This window comes from Dicentrarchus labrax, unplaced genomic scaffold (genome assembly GCF_905237075.1).
Source record: "Dicentrarchus labrax unplaced genomic scaffold, dlabrax2021, whole genome shotgun sequence".
NCBI classification, from domain to species: Eukaryota; Metazoa; Chordata; class Actinopteri; family Moronidae; genus Dicentrarchus; species Dicentrarchus labrax.
In genome coordinates this window covers 4,469,067-4,483,568 of record NW_026136724.1, presented here as the reverse complement: position 1 = coordinate 4,483,568, position 14,502 = coordinate 4,469,067, and the positions used below count along the sequence as shown (strand labels likewise).

General features: G+C 40.4%; 1 protein-coding gene across 1 annotated transcript; it reads left to right on the top strand.

Annotated features, from left to right (window-relative positions):
* Positions 1-153: 153 nt before the first annotated feature.
* Positions 154-14,309, top strand: gdi2 (GDP dissociation inhibitor 2). Its single transcript, XM_051392736.1, has 10 exons — positions 154-321; positions 7,135-7,242; positions 7,886-7,985; positions 8,185-8,319; positions 8,546-8,744; positions 8,847-8,978; positions 10,802-10,901; positions 11,182-11,353; positions 11,854-12,053; positions 13,130-14,309. The coding sequence occupies exons 1-10, from the start codon at positions 277-279 to the stop codon at positions 13,277-13,279; spliced, it is 1,341 nt and encodes a 446-aa protein (XP_051248696.1). The 5' UTR covers positions 154-276; the 3' UTR covers positions 13,280-14,309.
* The last annotated feature ends 193 nt before the right edge of the window (positions 14,310-14,502 follow it).

Below are 14,502 nucleotides of genomic sequence, written 5' to 3'. Positions count from 1 at the left end.
TCTTATGTCTGTCCTGAATACAATACAGTAGGAAGTGAGAAAAAGATGTATTTATTGTAACATGTGGTGTTTTGGCAGCCATGTTTGCTTCATATAATAGACCATTTCCCCTCAGCTTTCCCTTTGTGCCGCTTCTTCCAAGTGATTGACAGCCGAGAAGCCACGCCCCCCGAGGCGCCTGACGCTGAACCGCAGCCCCTTCTCATTTCCAGCCCCGCAGATCTCCATTTTCTTCTTTCACGATATTCAGCAGCAGAGGACTAAACATTTGGAAAAATGAATGAAGAATACGACGTTATCGTCCTGGGCACCGGACTGACGGTGAGAAAGAATCAAACGACGCGCTCTACAGCGTGGAAATGATTTGCAACCTGTTAGCACTTGACAGTTTGTCTTTGAGCTAACTGGGCCTAATAAGCAGGGCTAGCGCTAAGTAGCTAGCTTAGCCGCTAACCGAGATTGAGCGACTACCTGTTCGTTAATGGAAACTGTGAGCAAAGTAGCTAGCTGTTAGCACTATGCTATCTGCCACTGCTACCAAAGCCTGGAAAGATTAACGATACCCAACTGTTACACAAGATAAACTCTGTTGTTGTTGTGGTTAGTAAGTACCTGTCGACTCTGAATGTAGCTAGCCCAGTTACTTAACCGGCTATTTGGAAGTTGGGCGCCTGTTCGGGCAGCTTTTCTCAGTAAAGATAAGATTATACGCGGATAATAAGTCTGCTACCGTTAGCTGACCTAAGTAAAGCTAAGTAATTAGCCTGCTAACAACAGAATAACGACGTGTCAGCTTCGCCGAATAATCTTTCGTGCACCGTGCCTGTTCACACGGCTGTTTAGTTTCTCAGTTTACTACCATTTTAGCTAAGGTAACGTTAGATACTTAACGTATCTACTGAAAGCAGCTAACTGAAGCTATCTAAAGTTTCCGCTCCGCGCTGTCCGTGCGGTGGACTCACAGACTGAAGTCCTCTACAAGCTTTAGAAATCCAACTGTGGCAAAGTTACCGAAACCCAACCAGAAGACAATTGATGAAAACGGCCAAGTGCTTATCCGAAACAGCCGGATGACTTTGGACGCTGCAACTTGAGTCAGAAACTTTAGCAGTAGGTTGTAACTTGAAGTTGAACTTCTGGCGTCCCTTTAACTTGCATACTAAAAAGCCATAAAGCTGAAGCAGCATAATGAGGTGGTAGTTTATGAGCTATTCTCGTATGTGTAGGGTTTGTTTACCCGGAAATTAACTTTGTCAGCATTGACCATCCCATGGCCTAATGGACAGAATCCTACTGCTGACAGGCCTCCTGACTTGCTGTCAGTTTTATTTGGCTGAAGCGGGACAAGGAAATACCGTGCTGACTCCAGGACTAATGCAGGCTGATGGGCAGCTTCCTGTCAACCCCTAGGCCCACATTCATTACAGTTTCTAGACTGCCCTCGACCTGGATAACTTTATTACACAGTAAAGCTGCCCATATCTGCCTCAACACAGCCTTGTTAAGTTTCTGTAAGTTGTTATTTCCTTATGACCGCAACCACTGAGGTAGAAAGCGTTTTTCTGCAGGCTCAGAGCAGGCACAGGCTAAAGCAGCCAAGCAGACACAGGGTTGGTTACATTTTAGTGGGCAGGGCGTTAAACTAGCTCACATTTGGGTGTGGTTCCACCACGACTGAGGAACCGAAAGTAAACTGTAAGTACTCTGTAAGCTCAGTTAACTCCGAGCTGGACAGACTGCCAGGCAGCCTAAAAAGCCCTGCAGGCCGTAGCACAATGTAGTTTCACATGATTTTAGTTCCGTTATGCAAATCAGTGAATTCACTTTTGTACATGTGAGAGTGTCCCCTTTTATGCTACACACTAACACTGCCATGTCTACTGTTTTAGCAGATTTCACTGAATTCTAATAAGTCTTTAATCAGAATAGTTAACAATGCTGTTCCAGCTTACCATGTGCAAGTTATTTTACTCACATTAGATCATGCCAATCATTCCCTCTGCTTTTGTTAGCTATCTTTTATTCCAAGTCACTACTGTACATCTAGAATGGACATGATTAGTTGATCCTTTGTTGTAGTCTTCTTGGCATTTTTTATGGTTTAAGTGGTTGGGGGATGGGCCTCCCCATCTGTCCACTACTAATGACACATGAGGGGAGTGGCTTGGCACAATATATCAAACTGTACCTAAATGCAGTCTGGTTCACATTACGATACACTTGGTGATCCTGAGTAAGCAGCTTGCCTGAAGATGAGAGTGACGAATAGGGCGGCAGTTCAGTAGTTGAGGAGGTTGTGTGTTCAGGAATATACAGAGACTGCAGTTTTACACCCAGTCACTACATCAGCAGTGTATGGTGCAAAATCACTAGTAGCTGAGGGATAAATGTTAGTGATGGACACATCTTGTACTTATCCCATGAAAAGCTATTGTTAATACAATGGAATAATATTCCACCAAAAGTACAGCTTCTCTATTCAAAACAAAAGAAAGATTATTTAACTGTCAAGTATTTTGTTTGTGTGATATTTAAGTCATTTTTATTATTTTTTTTTAATTTTTAACTCTGCTGCTACTCCTCTCTGGGTGTCTGCATGGCTGGTCGCCCCGACACTGTCCCTCCACACACTTATTTGCCTCGTTCTCAGGCAGGCTGGTTCCTGACTCAGATTCAGGCCTGGACACAGTCCGGTTACCTGCTATTGTGGAAAACAAAGTAGTCCTAGCGGCATTTATTGTTTGACCAACTCTGTGTGAGCGAAAGGGCAGCCCAGTGGCAGCCCTCCCTGCAGACACCTGGCCTCGCATCTGCATATCCCAGAGACCCTCTGGCCGCCAAGCGTGGCTCCGGAGGAGGTGTGACCCCGAGCAGCAGCAACAGGCCAGGCAGGAGGCACTGCGACAGTGTTTACAGTGGAAACTACAATTCACAATCTGCTGTTTCGGCACCGCCACTGGCTATTTGTTTTACAAACCAACCGCAAGAAAAACAGAGACAGCCAGAGCTACTCATAAAACAGCTTCTATGCTTGACTGAAACGGTTAACTCATAGTGCTTCAAAATTCATGTTTTCCATTACTCAGCACTATGATTTAACAATAAATTAAACAAATTCAGTTGTTGTCATATATGATCAAGGCTTTCGCCATACGGAAGTGGGCGTGGTTTCATCTAAACTGGGTCTAAAACACAATAGATGCATGCCGTGTTAAGGTAAAAACACACAAACTTCTTTATCTAATGTGTTAGTCAATTGCATATCTTTGGGGGTTGGACTGTTTTTTTCAAACAATCAACAAAATAATTGGCAGATTAGTCCATAATAATAATTTTTAAATATAATATATATATATATATATATATATAATATACATAAGTGAAATTGCTAATTCATTTCACAGTTGTAGATTACGTTTCCATTTTTCAGTAATAAGTGTACAGTTGCTGCTATCCTTGTGCCCATCAAAAGAGGAAGTGGTGTTAAAGGAAAGGAAATACAAATACAATGCTGGCCGTCACTGAAGATATAATAAGTAAAGAAAGTCAGTGCGTCTAGGAGTTTCAGGCATTGCCAAAAGTGATGATCAAACAGTCACTAACATCAAGAATTGCATTACTATAGTCATATAAATCAAGATTTATGTGATGCCAGCACATTCCTGTCTAATTTTATAAGCTCATCACATGTCTTGAATGTAGAACTTGCTGTGTCACTAAGAGAGGAATGCAGTGAAGGAAAACGTGCTGTACAGTAGTTTCCTACCGTAAAGTACAGTATAAAGATGCAGTCATTGATTGTACTAATTGTTTTCTTTATAAAACATAAGGAAATCGGGGAACATGTCCATCACAGTGTCTTCAAATGTCTTTTTATTCACCCAACAGCCAAAAGATACTCCGCTTACAATCATGTAAAACAGAGTAAAGCAGCAAATCCTCACATCGGAGAATCAGGAAACAGAATATGCTACACTTTTTCTTGATAAATGACCACTGAGCGATTCATTGATTTGTTATTTTAATTTTATTGTTTTTTCTCTGAGAAAACCAGAATGGTGATTTATGTAATTTCTCAGCTCAGTTGATCCTTTGATTCCAGTGGATTAAAGCCCAACAGATTCTTGTGACTTGAAGCACTTGAAACCGTGTTGTAAATGGTCAGTGTAGTAAAATCAAAGCTCATCATGCTTTGATTGCGATGCTTGTCATGTGATTATATCTTTTTGAGCCGCAGAGACCAATCCAGCTCTTCTCTGTTGGACTTTGCTGCCTCTCACCCTCGCTCAGATTTTTACGGGTCTTACCTGTTAAATATTTAACTGGGACTTTGCCTCGGGTCCAGATTTTTTATACTGGCTTAATTTTCTGCCTGACTCTATGCTGGATCAGTGTGTTTTCCTCTCTGTCAGCATGGCCACAACTATCTGGCAGAGGTAGTGATGACTAGGCTGCCTCCGGCTCTGTGTCAAAGCCTGTATTTTGTCTAAGCGGCAGCAGGTCAGCTTCAGTTACATGTCACCTGAAAGGAGTGACAGTGACACATCAGAACCGACTGTATGTCCTTCAACTCAATGGCAATGCAAGATCATACAGTAGATGAGACCCAGACATTTACAAATAGACATGATCAGATTTCACTGCAGCATGTGTTATTTTGGGAGAGCACCTATGCATAAGCTAGTTTGAATGCTGCAGGATGTAGACAAGTACATATGTCACTGAGGTTATGAAGGGGCCGATTAAAGGTTTAGGTAAATTTGGGTTGACCACATGTTCAGTAAACAAGTGCAGACAATATCACTAAAGTGAAGGTTTATAGCTAAAAGACATGTCATTTATTTCAAATTAGATTCATTTTCATTTGTTGTTCTGTCCTGGAGACAGTGATGACAAAAGTTACAGAGCAAGGCAGCTATAGACCATTTGATAACAGTCTTAGGCTGGACATATAAACGCTTTAACTACGTGTTTGCATCTTTATTTGTGTTATTTGTTTTTAAATGAACACAACGCACTCGTGACGCATACACATGATTAAAAAGCATTTGCGTATCTGGCTTTACGGGTTCATTGCATGTTCCACTGTATGAGATGGGTCCAATAAAGTCTTGGATGCAATCTATTAGGGACTGTAACTGGATGGAGGCCATGAGTAATGCATTTTTCTAGACCTGCAATTATTTGTCAATTAATTTAATAATCAATTGATGTTAAATTAATTTACAACTATTTCCCTACTCAATTGTTGAAGAAATACATTTTAATTTTAAAACAGCAAGTCACACAAAAACTAACCGATAACTAACATAGATAGCCAGTGTCTAACCAACAACTCCCATGTTCTGCAAGGTAAAATGTTTTTGTGTGGTGCCAGAGATCGATCGATCGATCTATCGATCTATAGATATACAACCCAACCTACAAACATCCAAACTAACACTTTAAAGTTTAAACTTTAGAAGAAGAAAAGTTAAATTGAACGGTCATTGTTAGAAATAGACACTTGATGTGTCACTTAGTTGTCCTGATTGTGGTGCTGCTACATTTTTACATGGGCCCATCCCAGCTTTGTTTGTTTTTGTCATGTGAGAGAACAGCTGTACCATGTACAGCCAAAGTGTAAGCTGTCATTCAGTAGTAAGACTTGTTTCAGAGTAAAGTCCACACAGTCACATGACGCACACAGTATTTTACTGCATCTATTAGCCCACTGCTGTAATTGTATTGAGCCTTTTGGTCTGTGGGAATTCCAGACCCTGGCCAACATGCACATTTTCCCTCATCAGTACCCAGACTCTGAGACTGGAAGCCCTGTGAAAGCTATAATCATCCCTCAGGCTCCATAGGAGCATGTCAGAGATTATGTTGGTATTGGGTGTGTCAGAACTGAATTCTTGGATACACTAATGTCTGGTCGTAGTCTTGGTTCATATATTGTCCCTTCAGTCTTTCTTTCAGAGCCATCTTTAACATTTACTCAAGGAAACAATAGTAGTTACGTATCCATTCATATTGATTGACACAGAGTGGAAAACCGAGGATGCAATCATACTAATGTTTTACTTTAAAGCCATTTAAAAGGTAACCAGTCATTTTTCAAATTGTTGTTAGTCTCTGACAACATTATGTAAAGGACAGAGAAATGAAACGTTTTCAGTACCCATGGCTAGATCCGGTCTGTGAAACCTCCTCCATGGGCATAGGGCCACAACAACCTCTACAAGTCTCCTGAGCTTCACAGCTGGTTCACCATCGGATGCTAGTCGGATGTTGAAATTATAAATCAGAACATAGGATGTAGCTATCTACATTGTGGTCGTCATTAAGCCTTTGTGTCGAGTATAAATCCAATATCTGTGGTAGGCAATATGGAAAGCATAATCAGATAACTTTAGTTTGATTTATGTGTTTCCATGTCCTGCCGTGTGTGCCATTTGCACATAGTTTTGTTCAGTGTGTAACCTCAAACAGGATGTTTGTCTTCATTGTTTACCACCATGTTTTAACTGGAAATTCTGCAAAACCATAGTGGTTGAAGAAGTTCTTGTAATTAAGGCATCTCCATGGAAATATCTGGTTTGCTTGTTTTCTTAGTTTATGGTTTCCAAATAACCAGGTCTTGATTAGATTTTGCTTACCACAACACCTTAGATGAGTCAAGGTTAAGAAAAAACATAAAAACAATCAAAAATATCCCAGTATATAACAATGCAGTCAATGAAAACAAAATCTCTGATCATGTAATAATCCATAAGTGTAGATTCCTGATATACAGACATTACAGTCTGCAGTAGAGCTTTTGCACTGTGTTCCAACTGGTCCAGCTTGTAGCCAAAACTGTTTATCCCCACAGATCAGCGCATGAAAGGCCACAGCCATGCCAGACAGGCAACACATTGGTCCATTTATATGAAAATGGTGGCAACACAGCCTGCGTCCTCTTGTGATTAAACACTGCTACTGATGGTGTAACAGATGGGTTTACTGTGCTGAAGCACAGGAGTAAAACATAGACTGTCGATTATGTGTATGTTGATACAAGCCGAGTGGGAAATTATGATGAAATGTCTCTGGATTTTTCAGCATCATGTTAATCTTGGTCTAAATTAGGTAAATATTTTATCCCCACAGGAATGCATTTTATCAGGCATCATGTCCGTGAAGGGGAAAAAGGTTCTGCACATGGACCGCAACGCCTACTACGGAGCTGAGAGTGCCTCCATCACGCCTCTTGAAGATGTAAGTTGACCTCTGACCCTACTAGCTCAACTTTGTTTGAAATGTAGACATGAGAAATCAAGAACTGCACCTGGAACTGTGATAAACAAACATCTAAATATTTACTTTATCTTAAGGCTGATGTATGAGGACAGATAAAGCTGTAATAAGGAAATGGTTTAACCATTCCAGTGCTCTACAGTGTCTGCTTTCAAAAGGACCAACATGCCAGAACATATCTTGAAAAGATGAAATGTTTTATTTCTTGTACTTCAAAAGAAATCAATTTAAAATATGTACAGAATAGTGGATTCATTCAGCCTTGTTCTGAAAAAGTATTCAAACCTTTATGTGTAATAGTCTTTTCTGAAAATACTCCTGATTCACGCTGAAGTTAGCCCAGCTTCAAAAGAACACTCCACTGATTTAGCATTGCTCCAACCGCTTGAGGACATGTATCAGACTTCACACAGCTCTCTCTGAAGGCAGTTAAGGCCTTTTTATACAACTTTTTTTTACATATACAGTAGTGCTCTTCAATACCTGTGAACAGATTTTGATGTGTAAAACTAGTGTAGTTCCCCTTTTAATGGTTACCTTGCTCTCTACAGTAAGTTGTTGGCTGCAGCTCGTGAGTCAAGTCTGTTTCTGTGTCTCCCTACAGCTCTACAAGCGCTTCAACCTTCCCGGCAAACCTCCTGAGTCAATGGGAAAAGGCCGGGATTGGAACGTGGACCTCATCCCAAAATTCCTCATGGCCAATGGTATGCTTAAATCACTCACCTCACATGCTACTTTAGGGTGTGACTTCTGACCTTTAAGTGCAGAGAGCCTGCAAATTGTCAACCAAATATATATATATAATATTAGTCTTTGAATTGACAGCAAGGGAGTGTCACCGTTCAAACAATGTTAAATAACTTAAACTATCTTTAAGACGTAACACGCATCTGCTTCTCTCAGGTCAGCTGGTCCGCATGCTGCTGATCACACAAGTGACACGCTACCTGGACTTCAAAGTGATTGAGGGCAGCTTTGTGTACAAAGGGGGCAAAATCCATAAAGTCCCCTCTACTGAGACCGAGGCCCTGGCATCCAGTAAGTTATTGTGGGATTCAGCTTGAACCCACCGAGGAAATGTTTGCTGCATTTGTGTCTTTCTATGACTCCACTGAAAAAAAATATTTTCCTCTCTTTTTAGTCTAATGTTGTCTGGCTCTGACCCCTAACACTCTGAGCTGCTGGTTGCATGTAGTATTGCTGTTGTAAAGCTTTTCACTCGCTCTCAAGTCTGCTCAAAGTCCAAATTCTTGGTCTCCTAAAGGTCTGATGGGGCTGTTTGAGAAACGGCGCTTCAGAAAGTTCCTGATGTTCATCTCCAACTTTGATGAGAACGACCCTAAAACCATGGAGGACGTTGACCCCCAGAAGACAGTAATGAGGGACATTTTCAAAAAGTTCAGCCTGGGCCAGGAGGTCATGGACTTCACTGGCCACTCCCTCGCCCTCTATCGCACAGATGAGTCAGTGGTGTTTCTAGTTGTTTGATAAAAAACGGAATTGCACACTACTGTGATACCATGTCCCCCAGCCTTGTTTTAAATGGCCTCCTCCTCTCTCCTCAGTTACCTGGATAAACCTTGCATTGAAACAATAAACAGGATAAAGCTCTACAGCGAGTCTCTGGCCAGATATGGCAAAAGCCCATACCTCTACCCCCTGTACGGTCTGGGAGAACTGCCACAAGGGTTTGCCAGGTAGGGGACTCTGCCTTTATTACATGTGTAATATTTGTATGTATTATTCTATTATATCTATGTGCTGCAGCGTACAGTGTACTGATTTATTTTTGAATTTGCCAAGTCAATATTGTTTGCACAAGGACTTTGAACTGCTTGAAACAACTTCTGAAAATTACATGAAGTTCTTATAACAAAAAGTTTCCAGTAATTAATGCTTAACTAAACGAGGAACTACACGTTCCTGTTTGTGTTCCTCTGCATCATTATGGCTTCTTGTTAATACAGTGTTTTAATGTTAATACCAGAAGCACACTCTACCTCCTTATCTTGAAAATTAGTATTATACCTTTATTTAACCTGATCAATTGAGAACCAATTCTCATTTTACAGCAATAGGCGGCAAGCTGATGCAACAGTTAAATAAAGACACAGTGCAAAAAAACAATATTAGACAGAATTAAAATAGCACAATAGTTAGAGTATGTACACAACAAAGATCTGTACTGTGTTCCAGATCTTCAATCTCAAAGTAATCCAGTGACAGTGTACATCCATGGCTACACTGCAAACAGGGACTACTAATGGCTAATTCGGCATACTTTGTATCTTTTTTTTTTAAGCATTATGGAAACTGTAATTCAAAGCTTTAAAGCATGATTTTCCACCAAATAGAAGTAACAATGTCAAAATTCAATGATAACTTTTAAGTATATTTTTTGACTTTACACAGAAGGTCGTGTCAGCATAGTTCTTACATCTGTGATGTACAAGCAGCAAATATATTGTGTTGTTTAATGTTGTAACATAAAAATAATTTGCAACACCTACCCACATACTGAAATGTACTTTTTCTCACAGACACTTTAACTTGTCATAGCAGGTAAAGCACAGGTGTTACTAATAACATTAATGATGGCTCTGTCAAGTGTTAACTGTTCCAGTAAGCAGTCACAGTGAGTTAAAAATGTCTGCTGTGAAAATGTCCTTATTCAGGGCCCTGGTGCATACTGGCTCACTGATGTGTCGTACTGGGGATGGGGATTAAATGGAACAGAGTCATTGTTATTAGTTATACCTGTGCTTTCCCGGCTAGAATCTGTCAAACTGTCCCCTGTGATGAAGGTCTGTGCCTGGAAAATGAACCTTGTGAGTGAAAGTGCTGAAAGGATGATAAAAAATAAATGTTAATATTAGTGTGCAATTCCACACAATATGTTCACACAATATACTCTAGAGCCCCTGTTAACCATATCAGCAGCCAACTTGTCGATTCAGTGTTAAATATTGTCTTTGGTTACATTATTAATATTTTATCCCTTGGTACCTGTGTTGTATCTGGGTTAGCGGCTGTGTTGTAGCTAAGCTAAGGGTTAACTCTTTGTTAGACACGTCTGTGTGTGTGTGTCTGTGGCAGGACTGTTAGTGTGTTATCAAGATAAACATTGTTGTCCGGTACTTCTACAGCATATAAAGCACAAGTCTGAACCACTGCGCCAGAATAGAAAATTACTAAGTAGATGCGTAGAATGTGTCTCGATCAGTATACATTGGAAAATGAGCACAGTGGTTTCAGCAGACTCTTACTCAGTGGAGGCTGAGGGAGGTGCACAGTCCCTCCTCTGATTAGAGGGCGTTAACACCTTTTTGTTTTTATGCCCCAAACTGTAGACTATCTCAGCATTGGATTTACAAGGTTCAGGGTGATTGAAAACAATACCGCATTATTGTGTTTCATCATAGTACAGTCATATGATTTAGTTTACAGCTCCAGAAAAATGTTTTAGAGTGGAGTAGCACTTTCATAGGAAGTAATATCTCACATTGTGGTTCTTTTCCAGGCTGAGTGCCATCTATGGTGGGACGTATATGTTGAACAAGCCCATAGAGGAGATCGTGGTGGAGAATGGGAAGGTGGTGGGAGTCAAGTCTGAGGGAGAGGTGAGCATTTTGTTTTCAAATGTGTTGGACTCCTATGTTAAACATCTGTTGTTTGAGTGGCCTGTAAAGCCCATTGAGACATTGTATGTTATTGGACTATACGAACCTTTGACTTTAAGGCATATGTACTGACATGGAACTGTCAATACAAACCCATTAATCTCATTTCCTGGTTTGATCCTACAAATATTTTGCCTAATGATGAAAAGATGTTTCCACTGTCACCCATTATTATATTTTCTCTTGGCCTCTGACCTTTGGCTGTGTTTGACCACCACAGATCGCCAGGTGCAAGCAGCTGATCTGTGATCCCAGCTACGCTATGGATCGCGCCACCAAAGTGGGTCAGGTGATCAGAGTCATCTGCATCTTGAGTCACCCCATCGCCAACACCGGTGACATCAACTCTTGCCAGATCATCATCCCCCAGAATCAGGTCAACAGGAAGCACGGTGAGCGCACACAGGAAGTGAACAGATGACTTAGACTTTATAGTATTTCAGTTCTTTATTATATTAAATACATCTTGAAGGAAAAAAGACAGTGTCCTCATGTGAGCTCAATGTAGATGTCAGATGACAACAATTGCAGATATGCAGAGGCAAAGGCAAGTTTTTTTAACTTCAGGTGCAGAAAAGTGTTTCTGATCAAAATATTTTCTTTTGTTTTATCTTTTTATGTGTTTAGCATGAAGGACTGAAAACTTTTATTTTGTTATACAACCCTGTGTTACATAATGATAAATACATGCCCTTGATTTGTTTGAAATATGTGTAAAATCCTGTGTGACACCTCTGCTTTAAACAAGCAATGACAATGAATAGACAATGCATAGACTGCAAGCTGAACCAGATTAAATGTACCTACTAACAACCAAATAGACAGATAACATTAAATAATGATATTTTAACTTGTAACAGTCAGACATTAATTTAAGTATTTCTATTTCCAGACATCTACGTTTGTATGATGTCCTTTGCTCACAACGTGGCAGCACAGGGAAAATACGTCGCCATCGCCAGCACCACGGTGGAGACAAACGACCCTGAGAAAGAGATCAAACCGGCCCTGGACCTACTGGAGCCCATCGAGCAGAAGTTTGTCAGCATTAGTGACCAGTATGCACCCACTGACATGGGCACTGACAGCCAGGTAAATCAGTGGGATATGGTGGAACATAAAGAACCACACTGCATGTTTTAACCCGTTTACAACAAATCCAGTGTTCCTTTTTTCTACTGTTTGAGCAACCATTTGTTGTTTCTATTCACTTCAGTTTGTGGGAATGTAGCAGACTTGTTTGAGATGATATTGTATTTATAAACAACCAAGCAAACTAAAAAACAAAGAAAAGTCCGGTTCCTGCATGCCTCTCATGCGCTGTTAAAAAAAAACAAAAAAAACACGTCACCTCAGCTCACCCAGGTGTATTGTGGTCCTATGCTTGCCTTCCTACATGTAATGTCAGGTGCCCAGTGTTAGGACCACAGCAGCCTTGAGTATTTCAGAATACAAAAACTAACCCTGACTACAGTGTTGTCATCTCATTCACTATACGTACAACTGACTAATGGTTTGGACCTTTTAATGTAGCACCACATGTTGCTGTTATGTAAGAACATGCCGACTTTGCTGCAGTGTTTTTCTGCCATCGTGTGTAAACAGAAAAAGTTGGGACAGCAATATGTCCAGCATAGGACACACTATTCTTTGTTTTTGACACCTGTTTCCTTCCATCTTCAAAAATCTGTTGCAATGTAACTGTTTGTCTTTCGTTGACTTAAGGCAGTGGTTCCCAACCTTTTTCCTTAAGAGACCCCTTTTCAATCATCTGACGACCTCTGACTAAGTGACATATTTTATGGAAATTAACTGCACAGAACGACTGATAAACTGTACAATGAACCCAAACAGTGAACACAATAACTGCAGGAAGTTTGTGTAAAGTGGTTTAGATGCATTCTGAGCAGATTATTTTCTGTAAATATAACATCAGAGGTGAGTTTTCTGATGGTTTTAGGAACTTTTTATACATTCTCTGTCAGTATTATGTATATTTTATTATTAATTATACTTTCTAAAAACACAATTTCATTCAGTTTTCTTAACAAAATATAGACCTACTCTGAACCCCTGACTTGAGGCATCAATTAAGAATCAGCTTTATCTGACCTAGACACTGAAAGAAGATCTGCTGAGCACTATTTGACCTTATTTCTCCTGTCTAGATTTTCATCTCGCGTTCGTACGACGCCACAACTCACTTCGAGACCACCTGTGACGACATCAAGGACATCTACCGGAGGATGACGGGCTCAGAATTTGACTTTGCCGAGATGGAGCGCAAGAAGCAGGACATCTTCGGCGACGCAGAGTAGAGGCGAAGCGTCCGCAACACTCCTGATCATCCAAGACAACGCTGCCGACAACTGAAATCTTAAAAATAGAAAAACCTACACAAAAAATGTACACACCAGTGGGCTGGCTGATTATCCAAGCATATGGTTTGCCCATTGAGGAAGTTCATGATATATAGAGAGATATGATATAGTATTGTTGGATAGGGTTCAGGGAGGGAGATATGCTTTTTCAAATCACATTCAAATGGTTGTTGCACTAAATGCTGGTTATGCCTCATCCACAGTAATACCCTACATTCTTCTACTCCATCATGTTAAAGTGATGCATAGTCCAAAGATGCCAAATCAAACTATAATTCATAATCAGTACTATCTTACAGAGTGGTTGTGTATGGGGGGCGGTTGTCTTTTTTTTCTTTTTGTCATTGTGTAAAAGGCGTTGGGAAGATATATAATATCTATACATCAGTTATTTAGTCTGCAGGTAATTTTTCATGTCAGGGGGAGGGAGAAGTGGCTTGGCTTTGTGCATCAGAATCGAATCATGTGTGTTCCTCACTCAGTGTATTCAAGCCCAGCAAACAGCACACAGAGGTGACCCCTCAGCCGAAGCCAGCTTATATTGTCAGATGTTGTGAAATTAAAGTGGTTGAAGTATCTGTATAAGTATGTGTCTTTTTAACCCCTCTCCTGTCTAACCTACAGCACAGCCAGACACGTACTGTAAGCCGAGCCACAAGGGCCACTGTAGTCCAGCATAAACCACCTGAACCTGTTCAAACAGCTTGATTCATTATAACGCATCAGAGGAGATATATTAGTTTCTGTATTATGCAAAGTGATGGATGACCCGAGCATTAACAGCAGATTTATGGGAGGTGTGGTTGACTGTAATTGCTTAAGGACCAAATGTGTACTGCAGCAGTATTGAATTGATGAGAGCCCTGTGATATCCTCTGTTGTGAACAACTTTAAAAAAACAAAAAAACATCTTGGGCTCAAATGATTTCTGTACTGCAAAGTAAAAACAACTTTGTCAAAAACCAAAGCTGTATTTGATTATTTATTCCTTTATTCTTATATTTCAGGCAGTGTTTGTGTGGAGTTAATGATAACTGGTGAATGAGTGCAACACAAATACTGCTGCACACAGCAGCTTTTTAGTGATGCTGAGTGGAGATGAATCATCCCTGAACTTAAGTTTGGAAATATCTGGTTATTTATTGACAATTGCATGATTT